General features: G+C 45.3%; 2 protein-coding genes across 2 annotated transcripts in view; one reads left to right on the top strand and one right to left on the bottom strand.

Annotated features, from left to right (window-relative positions):
- AP4B1 (adaptor related protein complex 4 subunit beta 1) overlaps positions 1–73 on the bottom strand; it is a 9,459-nt gene extending 9,386 nt beyond the window's left edge. Inside the window, exon 1 of the mRNA XM_027860374.1 lies at positions 4–73. The gene's annotated coding sequence lies outside the window, so the exon portion shown is untranslated. The remainder of the gene's footprint in view (positions 1–3) is intronic.
- DCLRE1B (DNA cross-link repair 1B) overlaps positions 1–19,854 on the top strand; it is a 20,228-nt gene extending 374 nt beyond the window's left edge. Inside the window, exons 2-4 of the mRNA XM_027860376.1 lie at positions 1,119–1,284; positions 1,730–1,912; positions 17,170–19,854. Coding sequence (XP_027716177.1) covers positions 1,119–1,284; positions 1,730–1,912; positions 17,170–18,239 — 1,419 coding nt within the window. The 3' untranslated portion in view covers positions 18,240–19,854. The remainder of the gene's footprint in view (positions 1–1,118; positions 1,285–1,729; positions 1,913–17,169) is intronic.

Here is a 19,854-nt window from a genome sequence, read left to right as displayed (position 1 = left end):
TACCCTCCTTAGGGGAGACCGTCCTCGTCCTCGTCATCATCATCAAACGTTTATGTAGCACCTACTGTGTGCTGTCCCTGGGCTAAGTGCTGGGGTTGCAAGAAGAGGCCAAGTGCCCCACTGCGCCACCTAGCTGTCATCTTGTGTGGCGGCAGCTCTTTAGAGTCCAAAGATCCAATCAGAACGCAACAAGCATTTGTTAAGCACCAGCTATGTGCCAGGCGCTGTGTTAAACGCTGGCGATACAGAAAAAGGGAAAAACAGCCCCTTCCCGTAAGGAGCTCACAGTCCAATGGGGAAGAAAACATGCAGATAACTATGTAACACTTATTGATAAATGGAGCTGTAGCTATTCCTACACATATGTGTATACACATAATATATATCTGTGTGTAGATGGGATAAGTTGGAGGTAATCCCAAATCCAAGGCGCTGGCGTTGATTAGGATTGGGAAAGGCTTTTTGCAGCAGGTGGGATTTTAGCTTAGACTTGAAAGGAAGCCAGGAGGGTCAGATGAATAGGGAGAACAATTAGGAATCTCCTCTGGCCAAGATTGGAATGAGAAGGGGAGTCGCTTCCCAGTTTCACCTGTTAATCGCATCTACATCCTCCTTTGTGCAGATCTGTATATTCTCAGTCTTAGAGTTGGGTGAGGTTAAATAACTTGACCAGGGGAGGAAGAGTCAGTATATGTCAGAGTCCGGGAGACTTGAACCCACAGCTTCCTTACTTTATTGGCCTGGCTGCTCTGTCTAAATAATGTGATGTACCGAATGTGGTAACTTTGAGGAAAGTACTTTGTAAAATTGCACATAAATATGAGCTATGATTTTAGGACCAGAGACCCTCAACAGGGAGGTTGAGGGCTAACTGCAGGGAATTTTGGAACTTTTCCAGTGTCCTGAGTCTTTAACTAAAATGCATTTTAAATAACCCAAGTTACTCTGTATCTTAGTGACTAAGGCTTAAGGGAAGGGCAGATTGGGAATTTGCAAAGAAGTTCCAATTGAATACTACTCAGAAATTGGCTTTTCTGTGCTTCATTACCTGGAGGAGTGTTGCTGAAGGAGAGTGATTCCTGATTTCTCAATGAACTGCTTTTCCTCTCCGTACTCAGGTGTCCAAGAAATGGATCCGGGCCCTGGAGGTTGGTGAGAGTCACATGCTGCCTTTAGATGAGATTGGACAAGAGACCATGACTGTGACCCTGATTGATGCCAACCACTGCCCAGGCTCTGTCATGTTCCTTTTTGAAGGATATTTTGGGACAATCCTGTACACAGGTAGGTCTCCCATAAGGACTCTTTCTCTTTCCCTGACAGCAGGGTTTGGACAGGTAGAATAACCAACAGGATCCTCCAAGCCCCCAGACTGTTTTGCTTTGTCACCCAGCCAGGCCAAGGCCTGCCTTGACCTTTATTTCCTTCTCTTTAGAGGTCCCAGTACGTAGCAACATTAAAGGTAGTGATAGGAAAAAGCTTCACAAGGAAGGCTCAACAGATTTCTCCAGTGTCAGGCCACTAGCCATGATTTCCAAGGAGAAATGAACCATTAAGGATCCCTCTCCCACTAGCGAACTTTAGAAAGTTTGAGTTTCCTCTAAAACACCTGAACAAATAAATATCCATTTTCCTCTGAGGGAATTTGAGCTCAGGCTGCGGATGGAGAAGGATGCTGGTCCTATTTTCCTTGTCTCAGTGTTCTCACTCCCACATACTGTCCTTCAAGGGGACTTCCGTTATACACCATCCATGCTGCAGGAGCCTGCCCTAAGGCTTGGGAAGCAGATCCATACCCTTTACCTGGACAATACCAACTGTGACCCTGCCCTGGTCCTCCCCTCCCGCCAGGAGGCCACCCATCAGATTGCTGAGCTTATCCGCCAGCACCCACAGCATGATGTCAAAATTGGTGAGTGATTCTCCTTCTTATTTCTACCTTTGGCCAAATCGCTGAGATTCTTTAAAGTTTTGATTTAACTCAGCTACATGTTGATCCTACCACAAGGGTACAGTCATCTTGATCATCCGTATTCCACACTGGAATAAATTTTTGTTTTAGTTTCTTTCTGAGAGTCTTACTTCCCTTGCTTACTCAGCTTTTTAGTGGGTGTCATCTTTTGTTTATTCTTTTTCCCAAAACAGCCTCTAGAGTATCGAGAACTGGCAGAGAAGGAGGTTTGAGATTTCTTTCCCGAATTCAGCTCAGCTACTACTCAAAGTCTTTTAAACAAAAGCACTTAACTTCTTTAATTCTTGACATTGTCTTTTCCCGATGCTGCTTTGAGACCTCAAATTTAGAGAATTCTTCTTAGTGGAGTACAGAAAGAAGTTCAGCTGGAAGTAGGGTGGGAAAATCGGATAGATTTCTGACCCCTCCTGAGCCAAGTGTCCAGTGTGTGGCTTGGTTCCATTATGCAGCATCTCACATGCCCTCTTAGCAAAACATAAGTATGAACTTGCAATCTCAGACTGTCGGGCGTGCTGTTCTAGCATGACAAGGTAGGCCGAGGAGCAGTTCCTCAGGAGCCTGCTGGACTTTGTTCTCATTTGTGACCCAAACTCTGACGAGCGGGTTTGGCACGTGTGTTGTTGGGGACTCAGTGAGAGAATGTGAATGTATCAACACGAGCAACAGCAACACTGATGGTGAGTCAAACAACATCTCAAGCAAAGTCTTCATCTGTTGCCTCTAGAATAAAATATCAACTCTTGTTTCGTTACCCTGGCTGCCACCTACCTCTCCAGACACATTTCATACTGCTCCCCTCACACGCACACTGGAAGCTGCTCCTTCAACTTGGTAGCCAAAAGAGCGCCGGCTTCTCAGGCAGGAGGCTTAATCCAAATCTCAGATCTTATTACTACCTGTGTGACCTTGGGCAAGGCACTTATGGTCCCTGGGCCTCAGTTTCTTCATCTGTAAAATAAGGAGGTTGGCCTCTATGCCCTCTGAGTTCCATACTACTTCTAGGTCTGTAATCCTATGGTCTGCCATCTCCAAGCCTTCCCACAGGCTGTGCCTCAGGCCTGGAATGTATTGCTTTCCTCATATGTGAATATTTGAATCCCTGGCTTCTTTAAGATTCATTCAATGGTGTTCTTTGTGATACCTTTCCAGATTCCCACCCCTGGTTGTTAGTGTTTGTTTTCCCCTCAAATTATCTTGCATTTATTTATCTGTTTGTGCCATCTTTTCTAGAAGAATGTCAGCTCCTTCGGGGCAGGAACCATTTCTTGTTTTGTCTTTTTGTTGTACTTTACACATGGTAAGCCCTTACTAGACATTCACTATATTGAGCATCTTTCTTATATGAAAGGCAGTATATGTATCATCCCCACAAAACGTTCCTAAGCCAAGTATCCATGGCCTTTGACTTTCAGTTGCTTTAAAGTTATCTCTGCCACTGATCTGCAAGTGAAGAATAATTTATTGGGTTCTTCTCATGTACCAGGCATCATACTAAGAAGTAGGGAGTCAGGAAAAGATAAAACAGCCCTTGTCTTCAAGGAGCTCACTCTTTAGCATGGAGACAATATAAAAATCACCAGGGGTATATAAGATATATGCAGAGTAGACAGAAGGTGATCCCAGTGTGGAAGGCACTGGAAGCTGGGGAGACCAGAAAGACCTTGTGCAGAGGGTAGGATTTGAGCTGAGTTTTGAAGGAAGCCAGGGAAACTGAGAGGCAGAGGTGAAGAGAGAGGACGGGCATAGCAGGCAGGGGGCTCACCCAGGGCAAAGATGTGGAACAGGGAGATGCGGAGTATCCTGTGTAATTGAGTGAGTAGAGAACATGAACATGCAAGAAGAATGGAAAGGTAGGAGGGAGTCAGATTATGAAGATCTTTAGATGCTAAAAATAAGAGTTTACATTTCATCCTGGAAATGATGAGAAACCACCAGAGTTTAGTCAGTAGGGGTAGGTTAGTGTCTCCAATTTGGAAAAGTCACTTGGACAACTGAGTGGACGAGGGTTTAGAATGGGGAGAGACAGAAGCCCAAGTGAGGAATGATGAGGGCCCCTACTAGGGTGTTCCCTGTTTGAGTGAAGAAGAGGGGATATATATATATATATATGTATATGTATGTATATATGGGAGATGTTATACACCTAGAAAGGGCAAGATCTGCATAGCAACAAGCTGGATTTGTGGGGAGCTGAAAATGATGTGGATCTTGTAAGCCTGGGCGACTGGGAGGAGGATGGTGCCTTTGACAGTGAGAGGGAAGATTGAAGGAGGGGAAGGCTTGGGGTAAAGGGAATGTGTTTTATTTTGACATGTTGAGCTTGAGTTGCGTACGATATCAAAAGGGCAGTTGGTGATGTGGGACTGGAGCATAGGAGAGAGGTTAGAACTAGATACATATATAGTTCTTAGAATCATCTTCATAAAGATGATCATTGAACCCTTGGGAGCTGAGGAGATTATCAGGGAAGGTAGGATAAAGCCAAAGGAAAAACAGACCCAGGACAGAGCATCTGGGGGATACCTACACTTAGTGGGCATGATATGGATGAAGATCCAGTAAAGGAAACTGAGAAGGAGCGGTCTGATAGGAGAACTAGGAGAGATTGGGGTCATGAAAACCCAGAGAGGAAAGAGTGTCAAGGGGGATGAGGAGATCCACAATGTCAAAGCCTTCAGAGAGATCAAAAAAGAATGAGAGGATTGAGAAAAGACCATTCGTATCTATTAGAAACTGCCCATTAGGGTGCCCATTAGTTACAGAATGGCTCAACAAGTTAGCTGTATGAATGCAATGGAATATTCTTGTGTTATAAGAAATGGTGAGGGAGATGGTTTCAGAGAAACCTGGGAAGAATTGTATCAGCTGATGCAGTGATGTGAGCAGAACCAGATGAACAATCGGTATAGTAACTGCAATATTGTAAAGATAATCAGCTTTGAAATATTTAGTAACTGATCAACACAATGACCAACCACAATTCCAAAGGACTCATGATGAAACATGCTGCCCTCCTCCCAGAGTGCACTCAGAGTGCACGTTGAAGCCTATTGTTTTCTCTTTCTATTCTGTTTGTGTTGGACATGGCTAATGTGGAAATTTGTTGTATGTTTACATACAATACATTACATGACTATACTAATTTGTAATGGGTTTTGTTTTTCTTGCCTTCTCAGCGGATGGAAATGAATAGAACTGAAAATAAAGCAAAATTGAATTAAAATAAAAAATGATTTTAAATTTTAAAAGAGAAAAAGCCATTGGATTTGGCAATTAAGTGTTGGTAAGTGTTGGAAAGAGCAGCTTTACTTGAACGATGAGGTCAGAAGCAATATGGCATAGGGTTTAGAACTGAGTGATAGGAAGAAGTGAAGGCACCCAGCGTAGGTGGCTTTCTCCAAGACTTTTGTCTTTGAAGGTGAAGAGAAGTGGAGGATGATAACTAGCAGGATTGATAGGACCCAGTGAGGGATTTTTAAGGATGGGGGACATGGACACATTCGCAGGCAGCTGGAAAGAAGCCAGCACTTAAGGAGAGAGTGCAAGTAAGAAAGAGGAGGGGGAGAGAGGGGACACTCTGCTGGAGAAGGCAGGTTGCAAGGGGATCAACGTATCTGTAGAGGAGTTGGCCTTGTTGAGGAGAAGGACAAGAGTGAAGGAAGAGATGGTGGGGGCAGGTGTCTGAGTGATGTGATAGAAGTGGGAGGAGAGGAGCTCATGGCAAAAACTCGCTGGTGCTCTCGCTCTGGCTCACTTTCTCTCTCTCTCATGTGAATCAAGGTCCACAACTGAGCTGATGCCTTGGGAGGTCCAGGAGGAGGTTTAGAACAGCCTCTGTGGAGAGTGGGATATCAAACTGATTAGAGAGGGGTAGAGTGATTGCCTTATTACAGGGAGGGTCCAGATGAGATTAGATGACAAATTTGCAGTGGATCCAGTCAGCACAATTTCATCATTTCCTCCAGCTCCATGAGGTAGCACATGAATAGAAACAAAAAAGGTGGGTGTTGGGAAGGGTCCAGGATTGGAGCTTGGTAAGGCAGGACTGGATGATATGATCCTTAGAGGAAGGAGAGGTTGTAGAGTGGTGGTGCTAGATGGAGGATCTAGAAGAGGCACTGTGGGGATGGAGAGCAAGGCGTATTCTGAGCAAAGACTTCTATCACATTCCCTGTGGTGGTTTCCTTTTTCACCTGCTTCAAAATTTCTGCCCTAATGCTATCTTTCTCAGGCTCAGCAGATGACCAACAATGAACTGAAAAGACCTGCACCGTCTAACATTCATTTTCTTTTCTTTTCTTTTCTTCTTCACCCCAAAACTTCTCTGTGTCTTTAAGAGGTATGTCTTTCTTTCTGGACAAGAATAACCTGTTTTCTTGATCCAGCGAGACCACTGCCTTTCCAGTCACCAAGACACATAACCTTGGAATCGTTCTTGATTTAGCCTTCTCACTTACCCTGCATAGCCACTCAGTTAATAATTTTTGTTGTTCTGCCTCAGTGATCCCTCTTAAATCTGACCCCTCCTTGTTACTCTCCTCCCACTGCTCTTTTCACCAAGACCGACTGTCTTGAAAGTGGGACTGGGCCTCCTCAGGGGTCATGGCAAAACTCCGAGAAGAGGTGTGTAATGAGCCAGTGGGGAGGAGGGGTTAGGAAAATGGGTCAGATACCAGCCTCTCTATAGTAGCCAAGTTGGGGCTTGTCTCTACCACAACCACATTTTTCCTGTCTCCCATTATCGTCATATATTCCTCCACTTACACCAGCCCACCGGGATTGGGCAAACTCCAAACCTACCCGTTTCTGCACTATCACTGACCTGTGAGGGTAGTTATAACCTGATTTGGACCCAGGCACTAACGTCAGCAGCTGGACAGGAGAAGGAATCCTCCCAGAATACCTACCCTTTTCCCCTTGCATTTTTATAGCTTTAGCAGGGTAGTGATTAGTGAGCAAGAGTTCTCCTTCCCCCACCTAACTCCCATTGATCATCTTGAGTAGGACAAAGTAAGCTACATCTGTTGAGAAGGCATAAATGGAGCCTGGTTAGCATTGCAGATGTCATTACATTATCCTTCCCACCAAATCCACCTCTATGCCAAACTCTTATATTTCTGTCAAGGATTCTAGTCTCCCAGGGTCATCCTCTGCTTAGTGCTACACTCTTCTCAACATATTCACTTACCTCATAGATTTACACAGTGGCCAGATCTTATTTCTGTCTCCACAGCATCTCTCCTCTTTGCCCTTCTCTTCTCCTAGTTCACACCCTCATTACCTCTTGCTTGGACCAGTGTAATATCCCAAAGGGCAGGTCTGACCATGTTACCCTCCTACTCAGAGTCTGATGGCTCCCACATGACCCCAACATCAAACATAAACTCCTTTGTATGACATTTAATGCTCTTCACAACCTGGCCCGTCCAATTTTACCAGCCTTGGAACAGAGTACTCCCCCTTCCTGCTCTCAGTGGTTCAGCCAAATTGGCTTTCTTGCTGTTCCTCACACTTTTACAAAAACACAACTAGAATGTCCAAACAGGGAATTAAGGAATGATGTCATCCATTAAGCAAAACCACATAAAGAAAGGAGTGTATCTATATTGAAAACGTTCTATTGAAAACAGACAATTCACTTTTACTTATTGTTACTCAATGTGATCAAAACTGAGTTCATTATCTTTTCCCCTCTTCCAAATTTCCCAGTTACTGTTGAGGGTACCACCATCCCCTCAGTCACTCAAGTTCACAACCTGTGTGGTACCATCTTTGATTCCTCACTCTCTCATACCCGGTATCCCATCTGTTTTCAAAGCCAGTTGGTCTTAACTTTGAAGCATCTCTTGTACGTGCATGCTTCTTGCTTTCCTCTACCCTGGTGTAGGCCCTCATCACCTCAAGCTTGGCCTATTGCACTGGCTTCCCTGCCTAAAGTCTCTCTCCCTATTCTAGTCTGTTCTCCACTAAGCTATCAATGTGACGATCCAAAAGCACAGATCTGGCCATGTCACTTCCTCTACTCGGTAAACCCTATAGACCCCCTAACACCTCCAGGATGAAATATAAAATCCTGTTTGGCCTTCACGGCCTTTCATAACCTGCTTCTCGCCCCAAACTTTCTAATCTTAACACGCCACCATGTATGTACTCTTTGATCTGGTTACCCCCAGTTCCCTTGCTGTTGCTCTTTTAAACACTCCATCTTCTGACTGGGCATTTTCACTACCTCATCTACTGCCTCTTTGCTGCCTTTAAGTCCCAGCTAAAATCCCACCTTCTACTGGAATCCTTTCCTAGTCCTCCTTAATGTTAATGCCTTCCCCCTGTTGATTATTTCCAATTAATCCTGTGTCATGTTCATACGTAGTAGTTTGCATGTTGTTCCTCCATTAGACTGTGAGCTCCTTGAGAACAGGGAGTCTTTAGGGGTGGCTAGCTGGTGCAATGGATAGAGCACCAGCCCTGAAGTCAGGAGGACCTGAGTTCAAATCCGCCCTCAGACCAAACACTTGACACTTACTAGCTTTGTGATCCTGGGCAAGTCACTTAACCCCAATTGCCTAAAAATTAAAAAAAAAGAGAGAGAACAGGGACTCTTTTATTTTTCTTTATAATCCTAGGGCTTAGTACTTAGTGCCTGGTGCTTAGCAAGTACTTAGTGTTTATTGATTTACTGACTACATTGTGTATGGTGAGTATTTACATATGGAAACATTTCATGCTAAAAAGATGTTGTGACCTATAATTTGATTGTGGTTTTGTGTAGTTTTCCATTGAAAAAGTTCACCTGCTTGGCTAGCTACATTGCTCAAATTAACTGAATAAGCAATTACTAACAAACTTATTTATTATATTCCCCAAGACAGACTTTTTTTTTTAAAGTAATGAAGCACTGCTCTTACTAAAAATTATTAGCAATATTTTTGGTGAGCAAAAAGGTTTTCTGCATCATATTAGAAATACTGTTTTTCACTCAGCTCATCCTTTTATAATTTCTATTTGTTTACTTTTATAATGGATACAATATGTTATAGTACAGAAGTACATTTACACTCTCACCAATGAAAATGGATCTATGATCTTATCAATTTAGGCATTACCTCCATTGATTCAGATTGTACACCATCTTTGCTTGCCCATCACATGAGACTCTTGTCCATGTCCTTCCCGAACGTTTGCCCTGGTGGTCCATGGAACATGCTGGAGGTCTTCCTTGTTTCTCTGGGCAGTGCTTAGTTAGCAGTGGAACCCTCTGGCTATCCATCTGTCCTCCTTTGCTTCTGCCACTTGACCCGCCCATCTTCTCTTCCTGTCACACAATTCTTCAACCATGTTCTTCACTCCTGTTCTTCTTTGGTGCTCCTCTAATATCTCATCTGTTACTAAGTCCTGTTGTTTCTAACCTGGAAACATCCCTCCCTTCTGTTCTCTCTGGTTCCACGGTCACCACATACATGGGCATAAATTTCTATTGTTGCAAAGCTTGTTGCAAGAGCCTCCAACATGCCTTCCCCCTTCATTGTTGTGTCCAAGTGTCTTTCTTGTTTTGTTTTTGCTTTTTGGTGAGGCAGTTGGGGTTAAATGACTTGCTCAGGGTCACACAGCTAGTAAGTATCAGGTGTTTGAACCCGGTTTTGAACTCAGGTCCTCCTCACTCCAAGGCTGGAGCTCTATCCACTGTGCCACCTAGCTGCCCCTCCAAATGTCTTTCTTAAACAGTCGTGTCATTCCTCCCCAAGATACCTTACGAGGTTTCAGCAATCAAAATTAGTATTCATTTGGGCTGAGCACCCACATGTAAGGGTATGGCATGTAAGGGCCAGGCACTGTGCCGAGCATTGAATATACAAATACAAAAAGCAATAGGCTTTCCCTCAAGAAATTTAAATTCTAATTGGGGTAGATTATATATAGTAGTGATCTGGGAGGAAGGAAGGAAATAAACATTTATAGCATGCCTCCTACATACCAGGCTAAGTACTTTACTATTACTCTCTTATTTACTCCCCACAACAACTCTGAGAGGTAGGTGCTATTAATTTCCCCCGTTTTACAGATGAGGAAACTGAGGCAGACGGCAGTTCAGTGATTTACTCAGAGTCACACAGCGAGGAAATAATCTGAAGTCAGATTTGAACTCAGGTCTCCTTGACTCCAGGCCCAGCGTTCTGTGCACTGAGCCATCAGCTGCCTCTGAAGAGGCTTGCTTTGGTCTGGAAAGTCATAGGGAAGTTGATTGACTAGTCCTTTTTCAGGCAAAGTGGGAGGCACTCAGGCTCTCCATATGCCATACAGTTTTCTACCTATCTCTCTGGGAACAGTAATCAAAAAACCCATCTTTTAAAGCCCACCTCTTAATGGACTCCTCCCTGTTCTCTTTGCCCCCCTCCACCCTATTAAAGCCTTTATCTCTGATGTCCGGATGTCCTTCCTTCTTAGCCTTGGCTTCCACACCTACTCTCCCGAAACTGCTTTCTCCACCGAGCCCTCCTGATCTAAGGGCCTCTTCTCAGTCACACTCCACTTGACCTCCGGAGTTTTCAGCATTCTTGGCCACTTGCTCCCTTCTCTTGGCTTCTGGTGCTTTTCCTCCCTGTATAATGCTCCTCTCCTCTCTCCTATTTCCCTAATGGAGACGTTTCCCAAAGTTCTGTTGTAGGCCCTCTTTTTTTCTCTACATGCTCTCTTGTAGGAGTCTCATCTGCACTCTTCCAACCATCAATTCTGTAAACTCCCAGCAAGTATTTTATTAGGCTCAGTATATGTGAGGCAGCGTGGCGTAGTAGACAGTGAGCTGGCCTCAAAGGCAGAAATGAATGACTGAAGAACATTTATAATTAAGCCCTTACTGTGCTAAGCCCTGGGGCTACAAATACAAAAGTGAGATAGACCCTGTCCTAAAGGAAGTCTCTTCTAAAGGGGGAGGAAGTCTTGGGTTCAAGTCCTGCCTGTGACACACAGTAAGCAAGTTATTGAACCTTTCTGTGCTCCAGACAACTCTCTAAGACTTTAAGTTGCAGGACCATTGCTGCAGTGCAGAGATCAGCATTGATAGAGGGAATTTCCTCAATGGAAACTTTCCATATCAATGAAATCACAGATCCATCCCAAAAAGAAAAAAAAAATCTCTGGGTAGTAGAGAAACAAAGACAAAAATATCTAGCTTTGACCTCTTCTCTTGAGCACCTCTTCTCCATTTTCTGTCTGCTGGATAGCTTTCTGGTCCTTCAAACCAGCATGTCCAAAACCAAACTCATCATCTGTTTCAACCCCCATTACCTCACACCAGCCCTTCCTCCTCCCCCTCTTTAAGGGCATTAGCACAGGCATTCTAAAAAGGTTCAGTCATCCTTGATCCATCCTTTCTTCCTTACATCAAATGCCAAATCAGTAGTTACCAAGTTCCATCATTCTATTCTGAATTATCTCTCAAATCTTCCTCACTTCTTTTCCATCACCTGTGATCACCATCCTAGCTAAGCCTCCTAGTCCTTTGTCTCTAGCCTCTCCCAGCTCTGATTCACCACTGACAGATTAATCCTCATTGACCAATGCAGCAACAATAATGGTACCAGTTGCACAACCCACCAGACCATCCCAGTCTTAGTTCTCCAGTTTTTGGTGAAACCAACTCTCAGGTACCATATGGGGACAGTTTTCCTCCTGAGGACTCCCCTTTAAGGAAGCAAGATACTATGAATGGTGAGCCCAACAACCCATGTTTTGAGGGGAGGGTCTTGATCTTAACTTTGCTTAATTCAGTACTTTTAGGAAAGATCACCAAGGCAGAGCTAGATTTTAAAAATACTTCTTTCCTCACTCACAGTTCACTCAAAGATGTAGACACTATAAGATCCCATTGTGCTTATTGTTTATTGATTCCAAACAAATGGCTGCTGTACAGGCTCTGTTCCCAGGTATCTCATACATATATATGAAGATAATTTAGAATTCCTTTGAAGATGGGACAATGGAAATAATCCTGGTGGCCAGGCATGGCAGTACAAGCTTCAATGCTGGAGAAGCATAGACTAATGAATTGCTTGAGCTCATGAGTACTGAGCTACATTGGGGCTGATGTCTATCAGATGCTATAGCAGGACTAAGACTGATTGAATGATCAAACCAAGTCTAGCACCACTATGGTGAACCCTCAGGTAGAGGGACTCCCAGCTGCTTCCACAGGGTGAAACAACTCACATCAGAAATGGATGAGGTCAGAGGTTCTCTATCAGTCAGCCGTGGGGTTGTGTCCAGGAGTGGCCAATGCACTTCCAGCTTAGATGAGGTAGGGAGACCAGTCTCCAAAAAAAACCAAAATAAATCCTTATTCAGTGACCCTCTGAAGTAACCATCAAGCGAGGCGGAAACCAGGGAGAGGTATGCTCAACAAAAGTATTCCTAGTGGACGATGAGGTCTTCCAGATCCTCCTGTTTATGGATGACATTGTAATGATTGCATCCAGTACCAAGCAGAACCTCCTGGAAGAGACTCTGTAACCACCCAGAGGCATTTCACTTGTCCATTCACAGAGGAAAGACCAAATGGATAATGCACATCTATTGCCTAGATTTCAACATGCGTCTTATGAAGCTCGTCTAACAGTATACATATCTGACACAGGGTACAGGTAAACAGTGACCTAGGTCTGGAACTGAAAAAGAGAAGGGTGGGTTGTACCACTTACAGGAAATTAGAAAGCACTTTTATGGACCCTGAGCTCCCCATACTAACAAAGGCCCATCTTTTCAATATAAACATGATACCAGTGTTGCTGTGTGGCAACACCACCTGGAACACCATTGCTGCTGAAGAACTCAAAGATGAGCAGTGGGAGCTCTCTTGATAGGGGCTAAGAGGCTGCAGCAGACAGCCAGTGAGGAATTGGAAAGAGAAACAGGGATGAAGGAGGCCATCAAGGACCTGTGTGACGGAAACAGAAGATGGGCGAGGCATGTGGCAGGAGTTTGGGGGGCGGGGGAGGTATGAGGCCAGAGGACTTCACTGGAACTCCCAACATTGGAAAGAAAGCAAGGCAGGCCCCTGTTAGAAACTTTGAGGACCTGGATATCTGTCACGTAGAAGGGGCAGGCCTGGATGGGCTGTGGTCTTCATCGCTGGAGTGGCCTCCTGAGCTAATAAGATCACAGATCGGTTTGAGTATCTGAGCTTCTTGGGAGCCAGTCTTTGGTCTTCAGTGACGGGGAGTGCCACAGTAGAAGCTGACCCTTGTTTACCCAAACTGGACTCATGGGGTGGGAAGAATAGCTGGCAAGCCTCGGGAGTATCTTCGGAGTAAAATGCATGGTTTTGGGATTGCTGCCTGTTCTGTTACCTGGTTTCTTCCCCCATCCCACCATAGCCTGACCGAATGGTGAATGCCTGGCATAGCTGACCTTAATAGCTCTCTTCTTTGATGTGTGCTTCATGCAGTGGGACTTCTCTCTCAGTAACACCTTATTTGATTCTTTTTGTTTTGGTTTGATTTTGGAGGCAGTTGGGGTTAAGTGAGTTTTCCAGGGTCGTGGAGCTAGTGTCTGATGCCAGATTTGCACTCAGGTCCTCCTGACTCCAGGGTGGGTACTTTATCCACTGTACCACCTAGCTGCCCCTTCGTTTGATTCTCCAGCAGAATACATGGAAGAGGGAAAAGAAAGCGTCAAGAAAAATGGGCCAGAACTCACTCTCCATGCCCCTGAGAGGGCTAGGCTGGAGACCCCTGGAGATCAAGGAGGAGAGTCTTGCGCTTTTCAAAGTTCACTCCCCTCAGGGCCTGTCTCTGGTGTGGTGAGGGGCCCACCTGGGATACACAGGCAGATGGGAAGTAGAACTCAGGAGTCTGGGAAATGTCAGAAGGACCTCAGGGGCCCCTGAGTCAGTCCTTAGTCTGACCCTGAATCTTCCGCAAGACTTCTCCCCAGGGAGACTCCACTGCCTCCCGACATAGCCCATTCCACCTAGGGACAAAGGCACAAAATCTCCCTCTGCTGCTTCCACCCACCGCTTCTCCTTCTGCCCTCAGATGCCAGGCAGAGCAGGTTTAAACCCTCTTGTCCATGATAGCTCTTCAAAGTGTCTAAAGACAGCTTTGAGTCATGGCCCCCATGCCTCTTCTTCAAGCTAAGTATCCCTGGTTCAAAACAATTCTGGTTTGGTCCAGTCTCCCATCCCCTCATGATTCCAGCATAGATAGAGTAGATAAGATACTATAATGGTATGTGCATAGTGGAAAGAACACAATTGGGACGACCCCCATCCCTCCTTGCCCTTTCAGCTTCTTTATGTGTTGTCTTCCCCTGGTAGATTGTAAGCCGTGTGAGAGTAGGGACTGTCTTTTGCCTTTCTTTGTATCCTCAGTGCAGTGCTCGGCACACAGTAGGTGCTGAGCACGTTTATTGACTGACATAGTGAAACTCACTCAGATACCCTAACTTCTTAGTTTCTCAGTCAACTCAATTTCCATCACCTCTCCCTCAGCTACACCTCAGATGGTCATACCCTTGATCCTACCATCACCCAGAATATTCCACTTCCATATTCACAGACTCTGACAATCCTTTATCTGATATTGGGTCATGAGCTTTTATCATTCCATTTTTTCCTCATGCCTTGAGACCCCTACCCCTGTTCTTTGTCCTTTCCATCATCTCCACCCCTCATCTCTTTCCCATTGCCCCTACACTAGATGTACTCTCCTGCCTTCTTTTAGAGGCAACAAAGTGTTATAAGGGATGGAGTGTAGTACTTGGAGCCAGAAAGATCTGAGTTCAAATCCTGCCTCAGATGCTTACTAATTGTGTGATCCTGGACAAGTCATTTAACTTCTGTAAGCCTTGGTTTCCTCATCTTTAAAATGGGAATAATAACCTGGCACCTAACTCCTAGGGTTGTTGTGAGAATCAAATGAGATGACACATGTAAAACCCTGGGCAGATCTTGATGCACTGTGTAAATGCTAGTTATTATTACTATTATTATTCCATATATTGACCTCTTGTGAGCCAGCTCAACTCTACACTATCCTCTACTCTCAAATCTCAAATCCCCCAATCCTAGACCATTCCCAACACCCACCTCCTTTGTTCCTATTCATATGCTGCTAAGTGGAGCTGGAGTAAGTGATGAAACTGTGCTGACTGGATCCACTACAAATTTGCTATCTAATCTCATCTGGACCCTCCCTGTAACTAGGTAGTCATCCTACTCCTCTCTAATCAGTTTGATATCCCACTCTCCACTGAGGCTGTTCTAAACCTCCTTCCTCCTGGACCTCCCAAGGCATCAGCTCTTTTCACCCTCACAGTTGTGGACCTTGATTTATACTTGACCAACAAAAAAAAAAGGGAGAGACCTTTTGCCATGAGCTCCTTTTTCCCCTCCTCCCACTTATCTCACATCACTCAGACACCTTTTCCCGCCATGTCTTCCTTCACTCTTGTCCTTCTCTTTGTCAAAGCTAACCCCTCTACAGAAACGTTGATCCCCTTGCAACCTGCCTTCTCCAGCAGAGTGTCCCCTCTCTCCCCCTCCTCTTTCTTACTTGCAATCTCTCCTTAAGTGCTGGCTTCTTCCCAGCTGCCTGCAAGTGTGTCCATGTCCCCCATCCTTAAAAATACCTCACTTGGTCCTACCAATCCTGCTAGTTATCATCTTCCACTTCTTTTCATCTTCAAAGACAAAAGTCTTGGAGAAAGCCACCTACGCTGGGTGCCTTCACTTCTTCCTATCACTCAGTTCTAAACCCTGTGCCATCTTGCTTCTGACCTATTCATTCAACTGAAGCTGCTCTCTCTCAGGTGTTACCAATGCACTTTTCACACTCTCTCACCACCCTTCTTGACCACTCATCAGCATTTGACAGTGTTATTCTACGTCCCCCCCCATACTCTTTCCTCTGTGGGTTTTCATGACCCCACTCTCTCCTGGTTCTCTTCCAATCTGTCTGACCTCTCCTCCTAAGTCTCCTTGGCTTGGATCTTCATCCATACAGTTAGAAAGCAAAGCAGATAGACTGCTGGACTTGGAGTCAGGAAGTTGTGGGCTTAAATCCTGCCTCAGATACCAGTTGTGTGACCCTGGACAAGTCTCTCAACCTCTCTTAGCCTCAATTTCCTCATCTATAAAATGAAGATAATAATAGCACCTACCTTACAGGTGTTGTAAGGAGCAAATGAGATAAATTTGTTCAGTGCTTTATAACCCTTAAAGCACTGTATAAATGCTAGCTATTATTATTGTTTAAGTTATACCCATCAACTCTAGGTTTCCCCCAGAGACTGTATCTTGAGCCTTCTTCTTTTCTGGCTCTATCCTACCTAACCTGGTGATTTCATTAGCTCCCACAGGTTCAATTATTATCACTATATAGATGATTTCAAGGTCTATACACTTAGTTCTAATCTCTCTCCTATGCTCGAGTCCCACATCACCATCTGGCCTTTGGATATCTCAAATATGCGTGTCCTGTGGGCAATTCAAACTCAGCATGTACAAAATGTAACATTTTCTTTGCCCCAAGCCCTCCCTCTCCTCTTATATTCCTTTACACAAAACCTTCAACTGTTCCCCAGATATGACTTAGGCTTTCATACTCTTCCTGTCACCTGAATTGCTTCTCCTCAGTCCTAAATGTGCTGTTGAAATCCTATCAATACTGGTCAAAGGCCTTGCTCAAGTGCCACCTCTTCCTTGAATTCTTCCTTGAACTTCCCACCTGGAAGAGCTGTCACCCTTCTCCACTCCTGCCGCCTTTGTTTGTACTTAATCCCATGTCACAAGTGGCAGTTTTTGCCATTTATTTGTCCACATGCCATCTCATCTGCTAAACTGTAAGTTCTCAGAGGGGACGAGGATGTGCTCTTCTCTTGATCTCTTGTAAAACCTAGCGCAGGATAGAACTTTAAATGGGTAGGTGAATGTAAACATAGATGAACCCAGAGAGAACATAGTATAGCAGTCCTCACAGGAGTAGAGAAGGGTTCTAAGCGGGGTAGGGTTGTCAAGGAAGTCTTGCTAGGAGGGATGGGTTTTGAAGGTGGAAACAGAGATAACAGAGAAAACTGGGCCTTTAGCTGGTAAGCCTAGCTGTTCTCTCATCCTCAGGTTCTTCTGATATTGTTACAATTTCTTTTTGTCTTAGTGACCTCTGAGGCTTCATTCCCTCCCTCTCTTTCCCATTTTATCTTTGTCTTAGGTCTCTACAGCTTGGGCAAAGAGTCCCTTCTGGAACAGCTGGCCCTGGAGTTCCAGACCTGGGTAGTGCTGAGTCCTCGGCGGATGGAGGTGGTCCGGCTAATGGAGCTAGCAGAGGTGTTCACTGTGGAGGAGGGGGCTGGCCGCATCCATGCTGTGAGTTGTGCTGAGGTTTGCTGTAGTGCCATGCTGCAGTGGAATCGCGCTAATCCCACTATTGCCATCCTGCCCACGAGCCGGAGAATCCGTGTCTCCCACCCTGGGATTCATGTGATTCCTTATTCTGACCACTCCTCCTTCTCTGAGTTGTGTGACTTTGTGGCTGCACTGAGGCCCTGCCGGATAGTGCCCATTGTCCAGGGAGGATCTTGTCAGGATTATTTTCAGGAAAGCCTGAGTCCCCAGCTACTCATTGAGCCCCAGGTGCCTTTTTCTGTGCAGCAATACATGGGGACCTCTTGGAATCCCCCAAAAGAATGGGGCCATGTCTGGCTACTAGAAAGAGGACCCAAGAGGCCAAAGACCCAGGGTGTTGTCTTTGAGTCACCTGAGAGAGAATCTGATCCACCTCAAACTCTGAGGAATCTCAAGAGACCTAAGAGGGAGAACCTTTTCCCCCAGCGGAGGGACAGTCAGAAACAGCCCAGCCTGCTTGTTTCATGTGCTGAGGAACAGCTGTCTGTCCATCTAGCAGACTCTAACAGTGAGGATGGAGGGGATTGGCCGGTACCGTTCTCATCAGACAAGGCAATGCAGACGGTGAAGGCTGCCCTCACAGAATTCACAGGGAACCTGAGGCCTGCCAGGGAAGGAGACAGCCCTAAAGGACTGGGGGAGCAGAGAAATTCAGGACCTCGGCATGTTTGTTGGAGAGGAGAGAGTGGGCCCACAACCAGCACCAGCAAAGCCTTGAGGGTGCAGGCAACTGAGCCCTGGATCCTGGCACTAGAATACCTCCTAACACCTCTGAGCTTCCTTCAGATGGGATATTCCTCAAGGAACTTTGATCACCAAGTGGAAAAATATCTGAGGAGTATGGGTAGGGGTACCCATTTGGAGCTTTTCTCATAGTATAAATGAGAAATGAAAATAGACATTGTGTGTTTCCTTTGGTTTTTGTGGCATCTCAGAGTGTCTGATGGCTGATGGAGTGAAGAGGCCTGATTCTGGGGCATATCTACCTGCTCTGCCTTTCCCCAGACTGCTGTAGGTCTGCAGTGGTCTGGCTCACCAGGGTACCCACAGGATTGATCTGAGTCAAGAGATGCCATCTCCTTCCTGCTTGTCTCCCTCCACTGCTCCCCTCTCCTCATTCCCCTTATTTTGTTTTTGTGCCATGAGCATCAGCAACCATATCCCCAAAGGATCAGTGTGATGGGGGGGGAGGTGTGGCACAAATAGTAACACTGACAATCACTTCCATGCTGTGACTTCAGCCAGCTTCCCATCTTGGGACCTCTGGGAGAGAGCAGGAAATAAGGGAGAGTCCAGGAACCAACTTGATGGGAATTCCACTCTTTCCTCCTCCTCCTCCTGGGATTTCATCAGCTTATTGCTGACCTATATCTTGGAGCTCAGTCAACTCTAAGGCTGTAGTCCTATACCATAATTAGCACTTGCAGTCAGCTAACTATTGGGATTGGGGGTGCGGTGTAGAAATTTGCCTGCCTTTGGGGGCTGCCCCATGCTGCTGAAGCCCCTGGCCATTTGGCAGGCACAGAGTTGCAAGAGACCAAATGTCCTGCCAGATGTTCCTCCAGTTTGCATAGCTGGGATGTTTGCTGCCCCCCCCCCCCCCAGCCTCTTGGGTTGAGCAAGGAGGCCAAGCACACAGCCTGTTTGTTTTAGTTTCCAAGGAAGAAACCATGGAGCCAGCTGGCTGGATGTGAGGGGGGTGTGCGGTTCTACCCTGGCCTTCTGCTAACACCTTGACTGAATGCCAGACCAACCAGCTTGATGGGCAGAATAGACCAAACAGTGCAGGATAGTGCTACAGAGTACATGGAAACTGCCATGGGGGTACGGGTGGGGGCTGGGCGGAGTCATAGCTCCTGCTGCATAGAGGACAGAAGAAACTTTCCCACTTCCCTAGAGGAAGATGTAATGAGTTTAGAATTTGAAATAGTAATTTGCCTCTGAAAGACATATGTAGCTTTTATGATATTTATTACATTTCTTCATTGTACAGAGCCTTCTTAAACTGAGGGCTACAAAGGTGGTCCTTATTCTGAAGTTCCCAATCTAATTGTGAAGATTAGACACCGAAAAATAACAAGAGAGCAACAAGTGCAAATGTATATAATGAGAATAATTGTATAAACACCAAAGGGAGGGATAGATGAAATAAATAACTGTCCATGGAAGGCCCATGTGGACAGAGTCTTGTGTGACTTCTCTAGGCACCCTAAGTTGCTGCACTGTGGGATTCAAGGTGGCTGGGATGATAAGGATGTCCCTTCTACGTAGGGCTCAGGCAAGGAAGCTTATCTCCTGGCACTAAGAAGGGCCTCATGGACTGCAGTGTTGTGGTTGGGTGGTTTTTTTTTCTCTTCAGTATTTGGTAATCTAAAAACATACATGTAAATGTCATTGGTGCATTTTATTTTTACCTCAATCATTTCTGGGTATTCTCCCAGCTCACAAGTCTTCTTTTTCAATAAAGAAAAAAAAAAAGAGTTAAAAGACA

This window comes from Vombatus ursinus, unplaced genomic scaffold (assembly GCF_900497805.2).
Source record: "Vombatus ursinus unplaced genomic scaffold, bare-nosed wombat genome assembly UNPS02014179.1, whole genome shotgun sequence".
Taxonomy (NCBI): Eukaryota; Metazoa; Chordata; class Mammalia; order Diprotodontia; family Vombatidae; genus Vombatus; species Vombatus ursinus.
Note: the sequence above shows the minus strand (reverse complement) of the source record. Positions and strands in the feature narration are given on the sequence as shown.